Source organism: Notamacropus eugenii, chromosome 4, assembly GCF_028372415.1.
Source record: "Notamacropus eugenii isolate mMacEug1 chromosome 4, mMacEug1.pri_v2, whole genome shotgun sequence".
NCBI classification, from domain to species: Eukaryota; Metazoa; Chordata; class Mammalia; order Diprotodontia; family Macropodidae; genus Notamacropus; species Notamacropus eugenii.
The window spans coordinates 65,413,351-65,436,540 of record NC_092875.1 but is presented as its reverse complement, the minus strand read 5'-3'; the positions used below and the strand labels follow the sequence as shown (position 1 = coordinate 65,436,540).

General features: G+C 44.0%; 1 protein-coding gene across 6 annotated transcripts in view; it reads right to left on the bottom strand.

The window, feature by feature from the left end:
* The window catches only part of ATP8B3 (ATPase phospholipid transporting 8B3), an 84,815-nt gene that overhangs the window by 36,329 nt on the left and 25,296 nt on the right, over positions 1-23,190 (bottom strand). For all 6 annotated transcript variants that reach the window (XM_072601538.1, XM_072601539.1, XM_072601541.1 and 3 more), the window contains exons 4-13: positions 21,951-22,064; positions 19,016-19,114; positions 17,982-18,043; positions 16,578-16,650; positions 15,993-16,063; positions 13,134-13,216; positions 9,779-9,937; positions 9,156-9,244; positions 3,228-3,421; positions 113-321 (exon numbers count right to left, since the gene is read on the bottom strand). In XM_072601538.1, coding sequence (XP_072457639.1) covers positions 113-321; positions 3,228-3,421; positions 9,156-9,244; positions 9,779-9,937; positions 13,134-13,216; positions 15,993-16,063; positions 16,578-16,650; positions 17,982-18,043; positions 19,016-19,114; positions 21,951-22,064 — 1,153 coding nt within the window. The remainder of the gene's footprint in view (positions 1-112; positions 322-3,227; positions 3,422-9,155; positions 9,245-9,778; positions 9,938-13,133; positions 13,217-15,992; positions 16,064-16,577; positions 16,651-17,981; positions 18,044-19,015; positions 19,115-21,950; positions 22,065-23,190) is intronic.

The window sequence follows — 23,190 nt, the reverse complement described above, 5'->3', positions numbered from 1 at the left end:
GGACAGGCAATAGAGTCTGGGATGCAAGGTTAGAATGGAAGGCAGGTCAAGCTCAGGCTGGGAGGAGGGAAAGGGGAAGTGGTGTCCTATAGGGGCAGAAGTCACCAGTCACCATAAGTCAGCCCACTGATGCAGCATTTCTTGAAGGTCATGATGTTCTGGGTCAGGGTCCCTGTCTTGTCAGAGAAGATGTACTCTATCTGTCCCAGCTGGTCATTGAGGCTGGTACTCCGGGCCTTGGCTGGCATGTCCAGGGGAGAGTAGTACATCTCCAGGTCCCAGTTGATGAAGCAGCTATTTGCCAGATAGATGAACTCAAAACTGCAAGAGAGTGAGACAAAGTACAGCTACTTAAAGCCTGGGAAGGGACTGATATCTGATGGCCCAGCCCTGAGCCATGCCTGGGGAAGGGAAAATGGGAGACATTCCCCCAAGCCACGTCTGAGTAATAATGATAATCTGGATTGTTACAAATAATTAGTCTTTTTCATTGCTACAGCATTTCAAGGTTTACAAAGGACTTTTCTCACAACAAACCTGTGAGGCGGATAATAACAATTATTAGCCACAATAACACCACTTATATAGTACTATGAAGTTTGCAAACTACTTCAGCTCCACACTGCTGTTCTCAAAGATATCAGTACGAAAAAAAGAATTCAAGTTCTCTGCTTCTCAACTCAGTGTTCTCACTCCTCCACCACTCTGCTCTGTGCCCTGATGGAACAGCGAAGGACCGTAGAAGCATCCAATGGGGGAGAAGGAGGAAGGCACTCTCAGAACTGGAGGCCACATGAGCAAGGGTGGGGAAACTGCGGCTTTCTAGGTCCTCTGGTGCAGTCTTTTGACTGAGTTCAAGTTTTACAGAACAAATTCTTTTATTAATGGGATTTGTTCTATAAAGTTTGGATTCAGTCAAAGGGCTGCACTTGAGGACCTAGAAAGCCACAGGTTCCCCATCCCTGGTATACAGGATAGGTAGGGCCTTCCTGTGATGCATCTGCCCAGGGCCACTTGAGGCCACTCAGACTCCATAGTAGAAGCCTCCATGCCCAGAGTTCCCTACATGGATGAAACCTTAGGCCTTAACATCCTCTCCACAAAAATTGTTCAAAATTAGTTAATTTTAAAAATTTATTTGAAAAAGCAAGTAATATGATGCCCATTATATCCTACCAACAATTATTAGAACATTTAACAAGCTTGTTCAGATAATTATTTTAGGTCTGGAGTCAAGGACACCTGAGTTTAAATCAGGCCTCAGATACTTATTAGCTGCGAGACCCTGAGCAAGTCATTTAATCGCTGTTTACTTCAGTTTCCTCAACTGTAAAATGGGAATAATTCTAGCACCGACCTCCCAGGTTGCTGTGAGGACCAAATGAAATTATAATTCCAAATGCTTAGCACAGGGCCTGGCGCAGAGTACGCCTATACAAATGTTATTATTATTATTATATATAATATAATCTTATTATAATACACATATAATATATTATATAAATGTTAATAATAAATCTATAATAAACAATATATTATACAAATGTATGATATGTAAACATAACATAAAGTATTTTATTAATATAATAACATACATTAGGATATATAATATACTAATGGATAATATTATAATAATGCCATTATTGTTATTTTAAAACCTTATAGATGAATAGGGCACTGGGCCTGGAGTCAGAAAGCCCTGGGTTCAAATTTGGTCTCAGCCTTGCTATGTGATCCTGAGTAAGTCACTTAACCTCAGTCAACCTCAGTTTCCTGAACTATACAACGGCAGCAATACAAGTTATACCTCCTCCCAGGGTGCTGTGAGTATATAATAATGAGGAGGAGGATGACAATGGCTATTATTATCATTTTATCACTGTATAAATGCAGTGGCTACTATGTCCCAGGCAATGGGCTAAGATTTCCTGTTGCATTGTAGAGGCCTGAGAATCAGGAGACCTGGAGACTAATCCTGGTCCAGTTCATTTCAACTCAAAAACATTCCTTCATGATTGATCTAGAGGCCAAGTGGAGGAGGGAGAGCATTCCAGACAACCTGTACAAAGGTGTGGCAGTGGGAAATGGAATGTTGAGGTCAAGGGCGGTTTGGGTGGAATATAGAATAAATGAAAAGGAGTAATAAGTTTGGAAAAATAAGTGGGAGCCAGATGATGGAGGGTTTTAAATGTTGGGTTAAACAGACTATATTTTATTCTGTTGTGTTTGTCCTTCATTTTCAAAGAGGACCATGACATCAGAGAAATGATGACATGACTTGCACTTGACTTTGTTTTGAGTGAGGGAGGGCTGTGCAGGTCAGCAGCCTCACTTTTCTCCTCCTGAGCCATCTTGGTCCAGTGACCATATATTCATCAGGATGACTGGGGAAGGCCCAGGATGCAAGGGGAGATGTTGGTCTTTTAGGCTAAGGCCTTTTCAGGTACTCACTTAAAGTGAGGTAATGCCCATTTAGTAAATAGACCTCTTTAAAAAGTGGTCAGGGGGATATTTTATTCTAGTAGCAGAAGGGATACACTGAAGATTTTTGAGCAAGGAAGTGATGTATTTTAACCTGCTAACTTGCTGTGTCACTTTGGGTAAATCATTATCCCACTCTGGACCTTGAATTAAGAGAGTAGACTACGTGACTTGTAAGGCCATCTATATCTAAAGTCATTCTACGTCTAATGACTCTCTCAGGTCTGACATTGTAATTCTATCTTTGATATTCCATGTTCTAAGATCCCTTTCAGCCCAGAAAGGCCATGTTCTAAGGCCCTCCCAGAGCTGATATTCTTGTTGTATACTAAAATTCCTTTAAGATGTAATATTCTCTGTTCCAAGGGCTATCCCAACTCCAACTCTGTTTTCATAATTCCCTCCCAGCCCTGACATCCTGTGTTCTAAGGGCCCTCCCAGCTCTGCCACTCTTATGTTCTAAGAGCCCTCCCAGCTGACATTTCCAGTTGTAAAGGCCCTCCCAAGTTCTAACATCCTCTGACCTTCAAGTCAGGACTGGACAGCCAGTCCAGTCTGCTGAGCTATTGTACAGGGAAGTCCTACACAGACACAGGTGGGACTGACTTCTGAAGACCTCTCCCAAGCTGAGATTCTATGATCTCGATAGTCTCATCTTGCAGCTGCTTCCCCTCCCTGGGCCTCAGCTTTCTTACCTGCCCACATCCCACCCTCCCAGGCCTCCACCACCTCTTTCATCGGCTTACGTGATGTAGAGGGACATTGGCACAATGACGCTGAGCAGGATCATGAAGCTCCAGAAGGAAAGGAAGGCTTCCTTAGCTAGAGATGAATTTCTGTAGAAGGCAGGCAGGTAGCTGTGCCTGGTCTTCAAATCCATCACCAGGAAGCCATAGGCCACTGCCAGGCAGAAGGAGACTGCCACCAACATCAGGAATATCTGTGGATGGAGGAAGTAGGGGTCAGGATAGCCAGAGAAAGTGTTCTAGAAGGGGAGGAGAGTAGAGGTGCCCTAGAAGGGGAGGAGGAACCACAGGCATTCTGGATAATCTGGAGCAACCTACAAGATGTTCTAGATGGTATAGGGGTCTAGAGGTGTTCTGAAAGTCCCCAGTGTTCTAGATAGCTTGGCAGAGTGAATTGGGAAATGTCCATGGGTCTGTCCTAGGACCCCAGGAATAGCCATCATCACAGCTGGCATGTCCATAGCATGTCAGGATCAACAAAGGGTCTTAAGTTCAAGTAACTGAGGTCTCCCCCAGTGCACCTTGACTAAGCCCCCTCATTCCTTGGTTAGCTCTTTCTTCCTGCCTGGCTCAAGCCCCAGACTGACATAGTTATATAGTCAGACATAGGACTTGAGGTCTTGATCCCTGGTATCAGACCTCCCCAACAATGACAAGCTGTCTGAAAACCCCCAGGATTCCAGAATATCAGAAAAGAAGAAAGAAGGAGGAGAAGAAGAATACATTTATAGAGTCCTTTAAGGTTTTCAAAACAACAGCTATATGTACATTATCTCATTTGATCCTCACAATTTGACAGATGAAAAAACCAAGGCTGAGAGCAGTTCCACTACCTGCCCTGCAAGTGACTGGGGCTGGATCTGAGCTCCAGTCTTCCTGACTCCAAGCCCAACACTCTATCCATGTTCATCTAGCTGCCTATATCATTAGTTGGATGAGTTTATTTGGAGCCATTCTTTGACAAAGGAGGAAACTAAGCCCAAGGGAGATGAAGAAGTAACTGTAGCTGAAGAGGGATTTGAACTCACATCCTCTGTTTCCAGAACCAGGGTCTTTCCCTCTATACTGGAATTCCCTCTACCACACCCCACCTTCCCACCTCTATAAACCTTGGATGAAATCATTTCTACCTCTCTGGGTCTCAGTTTCCTCATTTGTGAAATGTAAAATGAGGGAGTTGGACTAGATGAGCCCTGAACTCTCTTTCAACCCTAGATCTCAGAACCTCACCAGAACCTCCAGCCTCTGCTTGGCACACTGTCTAATGAGGGGAGAGCACTATTACCTAGATCTAAGTATTTCCTTTCTTCCCCCACCCCATCCAGACCTGTTTATTGATTCAGGGAATGCCCAGTAAAGAAAGTCCCTCTACCAATACACAGCACCTTGGAGAGCTGCCAGAGACACTAGTTGCTGAGCTGAGCCCAGCATTCCGCAGTCAGGATGTATGATACATGAGATGTGAGCCTGGGTCTTCCAGAATCTGAGGATGCCTCTCAAATCTTTCCTTCCTTAGAGCTTAAAATCCCACAACTTCCACCCAATGCTCCTGGTTCTACTTCAGCAAAGAAGATCCCTTTTCTACACGATGATGTCTACCCTCAATTTTCCCTTCTTCAAACTAACTAATTCAAACTCTTTTGGACTGGTCTCCAGTCCCCTCCCTGGTAGATACCACATGGTAATCACTCTTCTCCGCATACTCTAGCTTCTCAAAGTCTTTCCTAAAATGTGTCACCCAAAATGGAACACAATAAGACAATAAGACCAACATTTCCCTCAATCTGGCCACTATACTTCCTTTCTACAGCGCAAGGCAACATTTTTAGCAAGTAGGTTTTTGGAGCCAGAGCAAGCTTGCAGTCCACTGAAACCCCCAGATCTTTTTCACAAAAACTGTTGTCCCATGACACTTCCTCCCTGTGAAGTTGATTTTTCTGAACCCCAATACAAGGATTTACCTTTGTCTTGATTTGATCAGATTTAGCCTGTTGTTCAAGCCTTTGGGGAGCCAGACTGTCATCTAATATTGCCAGCTGGCCTTCTTACCTTCCCACCAGTTACAAATTTGAGAAGTATGCCATCCAAGTCTTTATCCAAGTCATGGATATTGGACAGTCCACAGATCCTTGGGGCATTCCCCAAAAGTAATTTCCTCCAGAATTGATATTTTGTCTACCTTTGGGTCTTGTCATTTGAACAATTCCAAATTCATTTAACTGTACTGTTACCTTTAGTAAACTGTTAAATAAATAATTAACTTAGCTAGTTTTACATTATTATCTTTACTTAACTCTGCTATTATCTAGACCACATTCCTACAACTTTAATTCAACAAATACCTTCAAGCACCGAGTAATTACAAAGTACTGTGTTTGGCTGGGGGGGAGGCGGGGACAGACAAGAAATGGTGCTTTCCCTGAGAGAGCTAGAAAATGGGATCTTCTTTCACCCACAAAGTAGCATGAGATTCTAGACCAAATGTTTTACTAAAGTTATAGTACAGCATTTCCCTAATCCATATCCCCAAACTGTGAGATCAAATGTTACCTATTACATCTTATTTGAATCATAAGGCCCCTCTGAACCCCCATCAAAGTTTGGTAAGAAAGTACCTGGAACAAATTCTAGAGCAGCAGAAGCCATAAAATGATAGAGTGTAAGAGATTTCCAGCCCAAGGCAGCCTGGAAGGCCAACAAGAAAGGCCTATCACACCAGGCACAGAGTGGAGTGCAGCACAGAGTGGGCCACACCACAGCAAGGACAGGACTGGACCAGGCTTCAAGGGGCCACCAGCAGCAGCTGTGGGTCCCAGACTCCTCAACTCACAAACGCCAAAAAAAACTTCAAAGGACAGTGAGAAAGCTCTTTCACTTGGGTGAGAAGGGAATGCAGCAGTCTAGCCCCAACCCCAGGCAGCAGCAGTTTCCATTGTTGGAGCCCTGGCCTAAAGCCCCTGGGGTAATTGAGCAGCTGATCTGGATCTCAGCCCTGGGTGGCTGCCCTGGGGTGAGGAGGAGTACTGGCTGGTGGAGCTGGTGGAGGCTTTGTAGAGGGAATCCTGCTCATAGACCAGAGCACAGCCAGGAGAGGAATAAACTCCTCTCCCTTAATTGCGCCACCTTGGAGGAACTGAGAATTTATAGGTCCCCAGAGTATACCCTCCCCTTGACAAAGAACTCAAAAGTCAAGTAACTGGCTGGGAAAATGCTCAAAAGGGGAAAAGGTTCTTTTATAAAGAACCTTCTTCTAAAAATAGGTTACTTTCTTGGTGAGCAGGTATTTTCTTTCATCCTTTTGAATGAGGAGAAACAAATTAGGTCTCCAGAGGGAGACCTAAAAGTCAAGACTTCTGCATCCAAAACCTCCAAAATAAATATGCAATGGTCTCAGGCCATGGAACAGCTCAAAAAGAATTTTGAAAATCAAGTAAGACAGCTAGAAGAACAATTGGGAACAGAAATGAGAGCGATGTAAGAAAATCATGAAAAGCAAGTCAACAGCTTGCTAAAGGAAAACCCCCAAAAATGTTGAAGAAATTAACACTTTTAAAAATAGACTAACCCAAATGGCAAAAGCCAATGAGGAGAAGAAAGCTTTAAAGAGCAGAATTAGCCAAATAGAAAAGGAGATTCAAAAGTTCACTGAAGAAAATAGTTCTTTAAAAATTAGAATGGAACAGATGGAGGCTAATGACTTTATGAGAAACCAAGAAATTACAAAACAAAACCAAAAGAATGAAAAAATTGAAGACAATGTGAAATATCTCATTGGAAAAAACAACTGACCTGGAAAACAGATCCAGGAAAGACAATTTAAAAATTATGGGACTACCTGAAAGCCATGATCAAAAAAAGAGCCTACACATCATCTTTCATGAAATTATCATGGAAAACTGCCCTGATATTCTGGAACCAGAAGGTAAAATAAATATTGAAAGAATTCACCAATCACTTCCTGAAAGAGATCCAAAAAGAAAAACTCATAAGAATATTATAGTCAAATTCCAGAGTTCTCAGATCAAGGAGAAAATATTACAAGCAATCAGAAAGAAGCAATTCGAGTATTGTGGAAATACAATCAGGATAACACAGGATCTGGCAGCTTCTACATTAAGGGATCGAAGAGTTTGGCATATGATATTCCAGAAGTCAAAGGAACTAGAATTAAAACCAAGAATCACCTATCCAGCAAAACTGAGTATACTTCAAGGGAAAAAATGGTCATTCAATGAAATAGAGGACTTTCAAGCATTCTTGATGAAAAGACCAGAGCTAAATAGAAAATTGGACTTTCAAACATAAGAATCAAGGGAAGCATGAAAAGGTAAACAGGAAAGAGAAGTCATAAGGGACTTACTAAAGTTGAACTGTTTACATTCCTACATGGAAAGATAATATATGTAACTCTTGAAACTTTTCTCCGTATTTGGGTAGTTGGAGGGATTATACACATATCTGTATATAGACAAAGGGCACAAAGTGAGTTGAATAGGAAGGGATGATATCTAAATAAATAAAATTAAGGGGTGAGAGAGGAATATATTGGGAGGAGAAAGGGAGAAATGGAATGGGGCAAATTATCTCTCATAAAAAAGGCAAGAAGAAGCTTTTTCAATGGAGGGGAAAAAAGGGAGGTAAAGGGAAAAGTGAAGCTTACTTTCATCACATTTGGCTTAAGAAGGGGTAACACACACACTCAATTTGGTATGAAAAATCTATCTTACACTACAGGAAAGTAGGAGAGAAGGGGATAAGTGGGGTGTGGGGGGGATGATAGAAGGGAGGGAAAATGAGAGGAGGGGGGTAATTAGAAGTAAACACTTTTGGGAAGGGACAAGGTCAAAAGAGAATATAGAATAAATGGAGAGCAGGATAGGATGGAGGGAAATATAGTTAGTCTTACACCACATGACTATTATGGAAGTGTTTTGCAAAGCTGCACATATATAGCCTATATTGAATTGCTTGCCTTCTCAGTGGGGATGGGTGAGGGAGGGAGGAGGGGAGAGAAGTTAGAACTCACAGTTTTAGGAACAAATGTTGAGAATTGTTTTTGCATGTAACTGGGAAATAAGAAATACAAGTAAAGGGGTATAGAAATCTATCTTTCCCTACAAGCAAAGAGAGAAAATGGGGATAAGGGAATGGAGGGGTGTGATAGAAGGGCGGGTAGATTCGGGAAAGGGGTAATCAGAATGCATGATGTTTTGGGGTGGGGGAGGGGAGAGATGGGGAGAAAATTTGAAACTTAAAATCTTGTGGAAATGAATGTTGAAAACTAAAAATAAATAAATAAATTTTTAAAAAAAGTACCTGGGTAGGAAAGCTCTGGGTGACTTCTCAGCCCTGTTCCTAAACACATGCCACCTTCCTGCCCCAAAGTCAAGCTCTGCCTGCCTATCAAGACACACTGCACTGAGCCTGCCTAATTACAAATCTCTGCTTGTTTGGATGCCCACCTGCTTCCTATTTTCAGATGGCCCAATACTTCACTCATCTGCCTACATTTCCTTCTACTATCCAAGGCTAAGACCACATCCCCAGATGGTCTGTGTGGTCTCTAAGCCCAGTCACCTCTAATGCCAAAGCCAGCAGGGTAGGGATCACCAAGCCAAGTCGCCAGGAAACATGAGGTCCACCCTGGGAGGATGGGGGAGGGATGGACTTTGGAGGAGACAAAGGAACCAGAATCATGGTTCACAATCATACTAGAAGGGGCCTTAGAAATCATTCTGTCCAACCTCCTCATTTTGGAGATGTGGAAATTCAAGATGGGAAATTACTTGCTCAAGGTCACATGGAATCAGTAGCAGAACCAGAACCCAGCTTTGCAGGGGCTCTTCCCTCCCTCTGACGCTCTTCAAATGCCCAGGGATGGGGTGGGGGGTAAGGAAAGAGGTCAGGCTGACAGCTAATGCCACTCACAATAATGACAAGCTTGTTCATCAGCTTGTCCAGCTTTGTCCTCTTCAGCTTGATTTTCCCACAGTTCTTCATGATCTTGGAATCAAAACCTGGTGGGAGGGCATGAGAAAGAGGCGCTCACCAGGAAATGGCCAGTTTCTAACCATGGTTAGGTGGCCACTGGGTTAATGTCATAGAATTATGGAAAGTCACAACTGGAAGGGCCCTTAGAACCCAGGATGTCTGAGCTGGGAGGACCCTTAGAACAGGGAATATCAGAGCTGGGAGGGCCCTTAAAACCCAGAATGTCAGAGTTTGAAGAGCCCTTAGAACCCAAGATGTCAGAGCTGGGAGGATCCTTAGAATACAGAATGTTAGAGCTGGGAGGGCCCTTACAATATAGCACAGAGAATATCACAGCCAGGAGCACTCTTCGGTATCATCTAGTCTGACCCCTTTATTTTATAGATGAGGAAGCCCATACTAGAGAAGAGGAAAGATCACAAGCAGTTCCTGGCTAAGGCAGGACTAGAGCTTCCAAGACTTCCAGGGCTCTTTCCTCACTGCCTCACCCTGGCTCCACGTCTCCTCTGGCAGGATCAAAACCCATGGCAAAGACCCTGGGCAGGGCAGTATGGGCTCACCTGCATAAATGACCAGGCCATAGCAGGTGTCTGTATTGCGGATCCTGCAGCCTCGCAGAAGGATCTTCTCGCTGTCCAGGGCATATTTCTCTCCCTTCCACTCCAAGTTCCCCACAAACGTGTGCATCCGGCTGTTGGGTTCCTCACACACCACCAACCCTGTCACATCAACAAGCATGAGGCTGGTGGCCTGGGCTAAAAGCTGAGAACTAGGCTCTGAGCCCAGGCCTGTGTGCTCTAAGGGGTAAGATACAGTCCTTGGCTCCTAACTCCCCGGCTGGCCTTGGGGAATCCCTTAACCTCTCTGTTCCTAATCTATACTAACAACAATTACATTAGTAGGATAGGGCCTAGACCTGCAATTTCACTGCTATATATATGGGACTCCCAGAGGAGGAAATTGCCTCTACTAATGCTGGCTATACCACTTTCTCTGCAATTTAAGCATCTGAATGAGAGGTAAAGCCCCTTGCCCAAAATCACACAGTCTGTCTGTGTCAAAGGTGAGACTTAAAGCTATGACTCCCAAGATGCCAAAGCCAGCTCCCTGCCCACCATCTCACACTCTCAGAAATAATAACAATTACAGTTACAAATTCTATAGCCCTTTGAAAGTTGACGTTCAGTCCTTACAATGACCACATGAGGTAGGGAGTATAAGAAGCACCTTCCCCATTTTTGAGATTTATAGCGTTCAGGGAGATGAAATATCTGAGCGGCCCAAGGTCTCTTGGCAAAGTGTCATAGCTGGGATTTGAGTCCAAGAGAGCTAAAGATAAGGGAGGAGCTGAAGAAGGATCGCTGGTTTGGAAGTACGGAAAGTTGGTAAGAGTTCTGGGCCTGGAGTCAGGGAGACCTGGGTTCAAATTTGGCCTCAGACACTCAAAATGAGGAAGGCAGTTATGACAGAATATAAAACCAACTGAAACAAAGCCCCTGCAGAATGCCAGGGCCCTTCGAGCACACAATATCAGTGCTGAGAGGACTGTTAGAACAGAAAAAGTCAATTAATGGCAATAATAGTAGCTAACAGCTATATAGCACCAAGTATGAACTGAGCACCATGCTAAACACTTTACAATTCATTTTAATTAATTAATCTTAATAAATTAATTAATCTCATTTGATCCGTGCAAGAACCCTGGGAGGTAGGTATTATCTCCATTTTACAAAGAAACTGAGGCAAACAGAGCTGAAATTGTACAGGGTCTTGCACACGGTTACATAGCTGGTATCTTAGGCTAGGTTGGAACCACCACTGGTTGAACCATTCAACTGGCATTTGTTAACTATCTCCTCCATGAAAGGTACTATGTTAGGCTCTGAGGATGAAGATAAAAATTAAAAAGTCCTAGCTAAGCCTCAAGAAGCTTATATCCTACCAGGGTAAACAAAACATTGACCAACCCAATATAAGGTATTTTGGGATGGGAGGGAAACATTAGCAGCTTGGGGGATCAGAAAAGGTTTTGTGTAAAAGGTGATACTTCAACAGAGTAATTCCAGGAGGTTAGAAAGGAGGTCATTTCAGGCATGGGACCCAGCCTGTACAAAGACACAGAGGTGAGAAAGAACATGTCACATGTGGGGAAGCAAATAAATCAATCTAGGCTGTAGATGCAAAAAAGGAGGGTAAGGAGTATTAAGATTAGAAAAGTGACCAGGGGCAGCTAAATGGCACAATGGACACCTAGAGTCAGGTAGACCTGAGTTCAAATTTGAACTGAGATACTTACTAGATGTCTGACCCTGGGCAAGTCACTTAAACCAGATTGCCTGTTAAAAAAAAAAATTGGATGGAACCAAGTGATAAAGGGATTTAAATGCCAAACAAGAGAGCTTGATTTTGATCCTAGGGACAAGACGTTTACTGAGTAGAGGAGGAGCATGGTCAGACCTCAGCATTAGGAATATTAACTTGGCTACTGTGTGAAAGGAGAGAAAGGAAAGACTGGAGGCAGGGAGCCCAGTGAGGAGGCTACTGTAAGAGGCTAGATGAAAGGTGATATGAGAGCCTGACAGTGGAGTGCAGAGGGAGACCAATGAGAGAAGAAGGAGCAGACTTGGGACTGATTGGACGTGCAAGGTGAGGGAGAGGCAGTTGCTGAAGAAGGATGGTTTGTTTAGAAATAGGGAAAGCTGGATGAGGGATAGGGTTAGGGGAAAAATGTTAAGTTCTTGAGTTTGAGTTTGAGATCCTCGGTTACAAATGTTCAGTAGGCTTCCAGTGACTCAGGAATAGAACTCAGGAGAAAGACTAAGGCTGAATAAAGAGATTTGAGAGGCATCAGCATGGAGAGAACTGAACCCAGGTGAGCTGATGAGGTCACCAAGCTAGAGATTATAAGAAAAAAAAGACTGAGGGCTGAGTCTTAGTGTATGGTGAAGGGGTGTGAGCTGAGTACTACAGGTGTAAAGGCAGCAGCTGGTGGTACAGTGGATAGACCGTTGGATAGGATGTTGGGCCAGGAGTTTGGGAAGACATGGGTTCCAATCCAACCTCAGGCACTTACTAGTTGTGTGACTCTGGGGAATTCACTTAATCTGTTTGTTGTAATGTCCTCAACTGTAAAATTGGGATAATAATAGCATCTTATTTCCCAGGGTTGCTGTGAATCAAATCAGACAATATTTGTAAAGAATAATTATTTAACAAGGTACCTGACACACAGTAGGTGCTTTATAAATGTTTATTCCTTTCCTCTTTCCCTTTCCGAAGGCATTTGAGAAGGAGCTGTCAAATTAGTAGCAGTTTTCCCCATTCCCTCTCAAAATTTTTTTAATTAAAAAAAAAAACAGAGAAAGAGAGAGGCTAACAGTTGCTAAATAATACGAAAAGGTCAAGAAGGGTGACAAGTGATAAAAGGCCAGAAGATCTGACAATTAATAAATCCCTCATGCCTTTGAAGAGAATAAGGTTTGCAGAAGATCAAGTTTAAAGCCAGAGTTCGAGGGATCAAGAAGTGAATGAGGAGAGGGCTTGGCAGTCAATGAAAGGAGAGAGACAGGATCAGCTGGAAGGGTCCTGAGGGAAGATACAGAAGGCAGGACAGCAGAGAATAAAGAACATGAAAACTGGAAGATATTTGGGGGATCAGCTGGTATAACTCCCCCATTTTACAGAAGAGTAACCTGAAGTCCAGAGAAGTTAGGAGATTTGAAAATCATAGTAGAATTTGGTAGGTGGACAGGAGAGAGAATGCCAGGGAACAAGAGGGGAACTGAGTTTAGTAGATGGGTAGATCAGCCAGTCTCTTCTCCTTTGTTAACTTGTCTTCGAAGGCCACACCTGCTAGGGACAAGAAGCACACACAGCTCTTCCATTGATGCCTATGGTTCCTTAGCAACTGCTCACCATCAAAGGCTGCCATCTTGTCTGTGTTGACTAGCTCTTTATGAGTGATGATCAGGGCCTGGCGGAACTTCAGGTTGGTTTCTCTGGCAACAAGACAGGGATAGGGCAACCATGAGGCAGGTTTCCCAGGACTGAGAAAGTACTAAACCTCATAGAACATCACACACACACACACACACACACACACACACACACACACGCATCTTCTACAGGAAGATGGCCTTCGCCAGCCACTTCTTTAGAAAACTACCAGAAGTGAAAGTAGCTCCTAGATCCTCTGACTCTCAAACCTACCACAGAGCACTGGATTTAGAGCTAAACTGGGCTCAGATTCTGACTCTGCCACTTACTAACTTACTACCAAGTGATACTGGACTACTCATTTTAACCCTCTGATCCAATCTGTAAAATGGGGCAGAGGGCTAGGGGCTGAACTAGATGACCTCTCCCAACTCTAAGTCTAGGATTCCTTACCTTGTTACTTGTTCAGGAGTCCTATGAGTCAGAGAAACTACTCAAAATCTTTTCCCTCACCAAGTCACTACTCAGAGAAAGCACCTGCTCTGAACCACAGTGATGGTGATGAGCATGTTCACCCCACCTACTTCAGCGGACTTTGTAAAACCACTCAGGGCTATCACATGGGAGCCAGGCAGTGAGAAGAGGCAGAAAATCTGTGTTAGCTTCTGGACTCCGACTCTTAGCAGTCACATGACCCCTGGCCAGCCACTCACCTCTCGGAATCATGGTTTCCTCCTGTGTTAAAGGAGGATAACTTCAGTTACACTAGACCTCCCTCACAAGTCTTTTGAAAGGAAAATGCTTTGTCAAGTTAAAAAATATTGTATAAATAATAAAATGATTGTAATAATATTGTATAATATTATATTGCAAAATTGTAATAAAATAATTGTAAAATTGTATAAAAATTGTATAAATGTATAAATATTAGTTAGTTAATTAACTCTTTATGTGTCTCCAGGTCAAACCCCCAAACTAGGCTATGAGCCCGATGAGGGCAAAGGCCAGGTTTTATTTTCTGTGACAACCTCCCCATCCCTCCCAGCGAAAATTTAGAAGTAGGGTATGTTGTTCAGAAAGTTAAAGTAGAAAGTAAAGTTAAAGTCAGAGTAGTTGGGCTTACAGTCAAGAGACCTGAATTTGAATTCTGGCTCAGATACTTACTAGCTGTGTGACCTTGCGCAAATCACTTCCTCTTTCTCTCTTATCTATAAAAATGAGGATCATCATTCAAGCATGACCTTCCTTACAGAGTTCATTCAATCATTCATTCAGCAAGCAAGTATCAGGCATCAACTAGGTGCCAGGCAGTGAGAAGCCAAAAACAAAAAATAGAACTATCCCTGGTTTCAGGAAGCTTACTCTTTTTTTGACTGTATAAATCATAAACCATAAAAGAGGCAGAAAGATGGGAGATATTCATTGACAGGGAGGAGGGTGGTAAACAAGTTGTAGAACATGGTGGCTATAGAAAACAATGAAAACGATGACTCTAGAGAAGCACAGTATGACTTACATGAACTGATGCAAAGTGAAGTGAGCAGAGCCAGGAAAATGATACACAAATGATACAACAAGATTGATGGAAAAAATAACAAAACAACTGAAACTGAATGCTGAGAAGTTACAATGTCCAAGTTTGGCCCCAAAGAAGAGATATAAGAAGGCACCTCTCCACACATCTACGTAGAGGTGAGGGTCTACGGGTCTGGTACACTGTATATTTTGAATATCAGATTTTTCTGATACATTGGTTAGTTTTGTCAAACTGGTTTCTTTTCCTCTTTTCATTCTTTGTTATAGGAAGTGACTTTCTGGAAAAGAGACAAGTATACTGGGAAAGGAGCTGAGATAAAAAGCAAAAGATATAAAATACACTTTAAAAAAGGAATAAGCAATATTATTAAGGATTAATAGATTTGGATCCTGTCTCTGCCAATTTGTGCCATCTTTGTGATCTTAAGTAGGTCACGTAAACCTCAGAGAATCAGAGAATCTGAGCTGAAAGCAGTTTCCAAGGACATTTAGTCCATCTCCTACCTGACCAAGAATGTTTGCAGTTCAACTGATGAAGAGTTATTCAGTCTGTGCTTCAAGAACTACAGTCATGGGGAGCTCACTACCTCCCAAGGAAGTAGCCCATTGCACTTTCTGGACAGTTCTAACCGCTAGGAAGATTGGTTTGCATTTTCCCCCTGACCTCACACCTAAAGCTGCCGCTTTATATCTACCATTCATGGCCCCTGATTCTGTCCTCTGAAGTCAAACAAAATCAATCTAATTCCTCTTCCATAAGCACTTTTCAAGTATTTGAAGATGGTTATCACATATCATATGTATCATCCCCCACTCCCTTCTTGACCAAGCTAAATATCCCTCCCTGGGCCTCAGTTTCTACAACTGTAAAATGAGAGGCTTAAATTAGGAGAACTCAAATGTCCATTCCAGCTCTACTAAGTTTTACCCAAGCATACTCTTGTAAGTAAAGATCTTTCTCATTTGATTGAAGGCTGGGTCCTCTTGGTAAAGAGGTGGGGACTATATATGGACAAATGGTTGCATCCACTATCAGTCATAACTGCTTTTTCACTCAGTACTGTTTATCTGTTTTTCTCTCTTATAAAAGAGGGTTGAAAAGAGGTGGGGAAATACAGCAGGAAATCAGAATGACAGCAAAAAAGACATCCATGTAAAGAGGGGAAAGGAAATTGAAGACTGGGGGCGAGAGGAATCAGTCATGTCACCAGATCTCCCGAGGGCCCTGGATTTCTAGCCCTGCTCCTACTGATGCTGGCCCTCCACCCTCCCACTGCTTCCTAGACACCTTGACATCCTCACCCGTCAATGTCCGCAGTTTCCACGTAGCACAGGCTGCTAGGTTCCGAACTGGCCAAGAGGAGCAGGTCAGCCTTTGAATGCCCCACCAAGAATGAATGTGGGGCATTACAGCAAGAGAAAATGAGGTTAGATCTGAGGAAGGATGGTGATGAAAACTAAGTTGGGGTGGGGGAGGGAAGTGGAAAGGTGGGATGTGGATTTCAGAACAGTGATTCCTATTTTCTATTTCTCCAAGCAATTCAGGCTTTCTTCACATCAATCAGAAGAGGGAGGGAAAGCAATTATAACCCTCCCTTCACAAATGAGACTACTGAGGCTCAGAAAGGGAAAGGGACCTTGTGTCTGCGGTGGGGTCTGAACCTTGGGGCTGTGAGTGAAAATCCAAGACCCTTTCTACTGTACTACACCAAGCAATCTCCTTCCTTGCAGACTATGACCTTCGACTAAAGAAGCCTGGATGGATTCTGAGGTGGGGGATGGCTAAGATGGCCTTTGGCAATCTTTTCCGGGCAAAAGACTCTGGTTTTTAAGATTGGTCAACTAGGGCCTCACTATTAAGCCTACAGTGGTTGAAGGCTGACTTACCGGGACAAAATCATCTTTCTGCAAGCAGACAATGTCACCTACTTGGATATCCCTCCATCTCTTCTTACAGAAGCTACAAAGAGAAATTCCTCAGTGGAATGAGTAGAGTTAGGCAATGGTCCACGGTGGGTGTCCTTCCCCTGGTTCTTGCCACAAGCCTGCATTTGCCTTGGTTCCATTTCAAGTGGATGGCCAGAGTGAAAAGTAACCTTTCTGTGTCTAGAGGTTGGAAAGTGGCTTTACCCCCTATCCCCAGCAGATTTTATTACCCCCAAATGCGGCCCCCACTGTTCTGTCCCCCAACTGTAAGTCAAATGAGGGAAGAAAGGAGGGCCTGGTCTCTGAATTCTTAGGAAGTGAAAGAGTCCAGGATTGGGAGTTAGGAGAATATTGTCACCAATTCATCAACTGTAAAGTGAGGGAGCTGTGTGTTAGATAATCTCCAGGGTCCCTTTCAACTCTTTAAAAATATATTTATTAGTCTGCCCTTCCCACTAGGTCTTCCCCACTGAGCAAATTTTTAAAAATCTTAAGGCCCTTGTCATAGCTGCATAGTCCCCAACAGAAACTCCCTCAGCAGTGACACCCAAAATGTATCCTGCACCCTAAGTTCACCATGTCTCTGGCAGGAGGTGAGTGGCAGGCTTCACCTTCATTCGCTTGGGCTTGGACTGCTCTGATCAGAATTCCAAAGGCTTTCAAATCTGGTTTTCTCTATTCTGTCGTCATTGTATTAAGTGTTCTCCAAACCCTGCTCAATTTACTATTCTGCATCAGTTCATAGAGGTTTTCATCTCTTCCAACTCTTAAAATCCATGTTCTATCATTGAAGAGCCCTCCCAGCTCTGACAGCCTGTGTTCTAAGGGCCCTCCCAGCTCTGACAGCCTGTGTTCTAAGGACCCTCCCAGCTCTGACATTCAGTGTTCTAAGGCCCTCCCAGCTTTGACATCCTATGTTCTAAGGGCCCTCCCAGTTCTGATATTCTGTATTCTAAGGACTCTCCCAGTTCTGACATGGGGGGTTCTAAGAGCCTTTCCAGGTCTGACATTCTGTCTTCTTAAGGGTCCTCCTAGCTCTGACATTCCATAGTTATCTGCTTTTAATAGCTTAAAATTTCCCTGAGACTTTTGGGACACTGGGTGTACAACCCCTACTTCAGCTGGATCTTCTAAAATTGCAGGAACTCCCCTGATGCTAAATATCGACCATTCATTCTGCTAAGAATTAAGGACTCCATGGCACTGACCTACTTAGGCCACTAATGGTGAGCAAATAGGAGTCAGGAAGGAAAATCACCAGAGCAAAATGCTTCCTCCCTCTCTTCATAAGTGGAAACACTTCTCATGTGAGAGAAAGGTTCTCCAGAGCTGCAGGGCTCAGGCTAGCCTGACATGGTGACTCACCTTTTCCCCAGCAAAATTTCACAGGGTCTACCATTGATCATCCGGTCACTCCGGTGTCGGGCCTGGGGCAGAGAGAAGAAAAACGAATGAAACGTCCACTGTGTGACCCTTGTAGAACCTTGGATTTAGGGGTACCAGGGACCCTAAAGGTCATCAAATCCAACCTCCTCATTTTTCATATGAGGAAACTGAAGCCCAGAGGGGTTGGTAACTTATCCAAGGTCACACAGGATTCAAACTCACATCCCTCTTCCTTCTTTCCTTTCTTCCCTCAACCCTGTCCATCCTCTCCTCCTGGGTAAGGCTCAGCCTTGCCTGGGGACCATCACATTGGCTGAAACTGCCAACTCTGGCTACACTTAAGGTAGGGGTGAGTATGTATATCAGATGATAACATTCCCCAATTTTTGCCTCATCGTCTTGTAGTGTATAAAACCACAAATTAATCAATAATTATTGATATCATTGTATAATATTAATTTCTCTTGATCCCAAGGGGTCATATTGAGATGGGAACTGACAGTCTGGACCAGGAAGAAGGGAAATAGCCATGAGTAGGATGGAAAAAATCAACAGATCCAATATGGTGACCCATCCATCAAGACTGCTCTATACAACCAAAACAAGGCAGCCAGAGCCTTGCTCCTGGGTGCTGATATCTGAAGGGGCACTCTTGTTCTACCTCTCAGGTCAAATATCTCCATCTTCTCTTTGCATCTCACTTCCAAAATCTTTTCTACTCTACTCTCATCACAGTCCACCCTCACCCTCCACCACCAATATTCCTCCACAGAGTAGTTTTTCTCCACACTGTGTGGTCTTCTCTTTAACCTGGCTCTGGACCACCACTTTCTGAGTCTCCTTGTCATAGTGCACCTGGTCCCAGGGTCTACCTTCCCCCTCCTCCCTCTTCTGGGGGTTAGATCAGTGTCTGTCAGTCAAGCTGCAAGATCAGAGGCCAGTTTCTCTAGGGGTCAGGCCAGCCCCTCTCCCCTAGTCACCACCAGTATTCCCATTCATCTTCAAGGACTCACTATGTCATCCACCAGGTCTCGGGTCCCTCGGATGGTGAGGAGACAGGCCAGTGGCAGCAGAAGAGCAAACCAGGGCAGTGTAGCAATCTCTGGGATGGTCTGAGACAAAGATAATCCAAGTCACTGACCTGATGTACACAGGACTCACTCTCCCCATCTTGGATCCAGCCAAAATTTGGCCTGGCCCAACACACCTTTTGCTGTCTCCCGGGCCTCTGGGTAATTTTAGCATAAGGGAAATCATCTCAAGAGTGGGGAAGCAACCTCCAAAGGGACTCAGGCTTGGATCAAGAATAGATACCAAAGAAATCCCTAGATGGCAGGTCCCGAGTGGATCACTCAGGAGAACTCAGATTTGGTCAAACCCTTGCCCTGCTAGAATATGTTCCATGACTCCCCAGTGCTCACAACAAAAAGTTCAGTCTCCTCAGCCTGGCATTCAAGTCCCTCTACAGTCTGAGCCTGATCTAACAGAATCCAGTAGAATACAAGGGCCTGGAAGGCACAGATTATCATGGTTTTGTTCCATCTCCCAAGCACACAGCATAGTACTCGGTACACAGGGTGTTTCATTAATGCTTGAACTGACCCCACTAGAGAGGGGAAGATAAAAAGACACAGAGAGAGACAGAGAGAGAAAGAGAGAGAGAGACAGATAGACAGACAGACAGACAGACAAAGAGGAAGAGAGAAAGGGAAGCAGAGAGAAATGGGGAAAGAGACAGAGAGAGAGGCAGAGAGAGAGAGAAGAAAGAGATGAGTGAAGAGAGGAGAAAAGGGGTGGGAAGAGAAGGGGAAGAGAGGAGGAAAAGGAGAAAAGAGAAGGAAGAAGGGAAGGGGGAAAGAAGACAGGAGATGACAAGAGAGAGGGAAAGGAGAAAAGAGGAGGGATATAGAGAAGGAGGCAGAACAGGAAGGAAGATGCGGAAGGGAAAGAAGAAAAGAGAAGAAAATAGAAGTAAAGAGGCAAAGTAGAAGGTGGGACCACAAGTAATGAAAGATACCAGGGGGATCGCTTTGGGTGGGAGATCAATGTGATGAAGAGGCGTAGCTGCCGTTTCTATAGCTCCTTCAGGTTTATAAATTATGTTTTCTTCATAGTAACCCCAGGAGTGTCTACACAGATCTTTTTATTTCTGTTTTACAGCTGTGGAAACTGAGGCTCAGGAAATTAAAGGGAGTTGTCCAAAATCACCTAGCTAGTTTAATGTCTAAGCTAAGAGTTGAAGCAAAGTCTTTAGGTGGAGCAGTGGATAGAGTTCTGGGTCTGGAGTCAGGACAACCTGAGTTCAAATCCGACCTCAGAAACTAGCTGGGTGACCCTGGGCAAGTCACTTCACCCTGTTTGCCTCAGTTACCTCATCTATAAAATGAACTGGAGAAGAAAATGGCAAACCACTGCAGGATCTTTGCCACCAAAACCCCAAATGGGGTCACAGAGGGTCAGACACAACTGAAAAAATAACTTAACAAAAACTTTTCCTTAAGTCCCCAGATCTTTTCCCTGTAGTATAGGGGAATATAATCCAAACTTCATAGAACAAATCCTTTTATCAAGGGGATTTGTTCTGTGAAGTTTAGATTCAGTCAAAGGGCCACTCTTGAGGACCTAGAGGGCCACATGTGGCCTCGAGGCCATAGGTTGCCCATCTCTGCCCTATACCATACCGTCTCTTATCCAAATGCAAGACATTGACCCAGTCACCTCCATCATCACAGATGAAATGGTTGGTCCTCCATGCCCTTACCAGTGACCTTTAAACTCAAATCTTGAAGAAGGCTAACTCTATGCCAACCTGGCTTCCATCCCTGCCGCACCCTGGCATGGCTGCCCTCCCACAGTCTTCTTTGCTTCTGCATTCCTGCCAAGCTCAGCAGTCATTCCCTTCCATGGCTCACCCAACCAACCCAAATATTTCCTTTATACCAGAGATTGTGATCAGTAAGCCAAAACAAACTCTCTCCGGGGTCATCTAAAGTGCCCATGTGTTCAATCATACCAAGAACATGCCCACAATGGGTAGGCCTCCCAAGGGGGTCACCAAGAGGGCTAATCAAGCCTAGTGGTTGCTCCTTCCTCAAACCACACACGAAATCCTCACCAGGCATATTTAGCAACTGTGCTCACTAATCCCAGACCCATGCACTAGCTACTTTATTCCTCCCTCCCTTGCCCAAATACCTGCCTAGTCACCACCACTAGCACCACTAGAAGGTGCTACCCACCTTTTTCATATACTCTCCATCCCATTCTCAGGGATTCTAGGCCATCTGCATCAACCCTGTAATATCTCTAGCACAGAGAGGCAACATGGTGTCACAGATATGGAGTCAGGCCAATCACTCGACCTTAATGACCAAATGGAAATATAAGCTCCCTGAGGGCAGACATGGTTCCAGTTTTGTCTTTGTATCCCTAATGCCTAGTACAGAGTCAGGTAGTCAGTCAGTCAGCCAGTAAGCATCTATTAAGTGTTTACTGTATCCCAAGCTCTATGCTAAGGGCTGAGATAAGAAAGGCAAATACACAGTCTCTGTCCTCAAGGAGCTCATATTCTAGAAGAGAAGACAATATGTAAACAATTACGTATCTATATGAACTATACAGATGAAACTTAGTAAGTTTAATTACTTAATTGAATTGCATTAAAGCCCTTTGCAAACCTGAAGATACTATAGAAATGTCAGGAGTTGGTAGGATTTGTACTACAAATGGAAGAGAACTTAGAGACCATCTAGTTCAACTCTCTTCATTTTACAGATGGAGAAACTGAGGCCCACAGGCACAAAGTGAGCAGCAGGGCCAGACATTTGGGCCAGTGCTCTCCTTCCCCTGCCCCACACTTTCTGGAAGGGCAGTATCCATATCCATGCTCTGTCCCAGTCAGAGCAGATGCTGACTCCCCCTCCTTCCAGCACCCAAGGGGTAACTCACCTGCAGGAGAATAACAAAGAGGAAGTAGAGATTGGCTATTCGATGAAACTGTTCATAGAGATTCAGGGGCAGGAAGGTCAGAATGTTGTACTTGGCCGTGTTGATGGCATTACCCTAAAATAACAACAGCCCCTACTGTGGTGAGAGTGCCTGAGGACAGCTGGGTCCTCCTGCCTGCCCTAGGAGCACTGGGGTCTCAAAGCTCCAGCCCAGATCAAAGAACTTCCAGGATCCTGCTCAAAGTCATCATCATCATCATTTATAGAGCATTTTTACAAGCAACAACCCCATTAGGTAAGTACTCTTATTATCCCCATCTTATAGATGAAGAAACTGAAGCTGAGAGGCTATGTGATTCACCTGGGGTCATATAACTAGAAAGTATCCAAGACAGGATTTGAACTCAGGTCTTCCCAAGTATAAGAATATCACATAGCAGGCTTCTGTTGGAGGCCTTTCTCAGTCTCTGACTCTCTCTCTATTGCTTATTCCTAATTATTTGCGTCATTTTCCCTATTTGAATATGTGTTCCTTAAGGGCAGGGTGCTTGGCCTGCTTAGTAACCCCTTAATAAATGTTTGTAGACCCAGTTCTCAAGACTTAAGACTCTGACTAGATGTGGAGGTTGAGGGAAGGTAAAGGCCTGGGTCCTTGTAACCCTGTGACCTTTACCTCCCATCTGCCAAGTTACCAGAACTCCTCTTGCAGAATAAAGCACTTGGAAGAGACTTTTAGGATCATTTTCTCCACCCTACCCCCTTTTCATTTTACAGAGAGGGAAACTGAGACCCAGAGAAAGGAAAATTACTTGCTCAAGGTCATAATGCAAGTTTAGACAAAGTTGCTGCCTTAAGCCCAGACCTTCAGACTCTCAGTGTTGACATAGAGTTTAGAGCCTGAACCTGGAGTCAGTAGACTTCTGTTCTCATCCCACTGCAGACAGTGACTAGCTGTGTGACCTTGGGCAAGTCATTAAACTTTCTTAACCCTAATCAGTGAAATGGAGACATAGGACCTCCCTCAAATGAAGATCAAAGGAAAGAACCTATATGTCCAAATATATCAACATTCACTCTTATTATTAGTTCAGGATTCTTTCCAATCATAGGGGCCCTTCTGCCCCACAAGCCTTTCCCCAGGTACAGACGCACTCCAGCTCATCAGTTAAACCAAGGCTTCCCAGACCCCCAGACCCCACAGGTCTGGAGCTGGGGGCTAGGGCTGATGGGTCCAAGGCTCA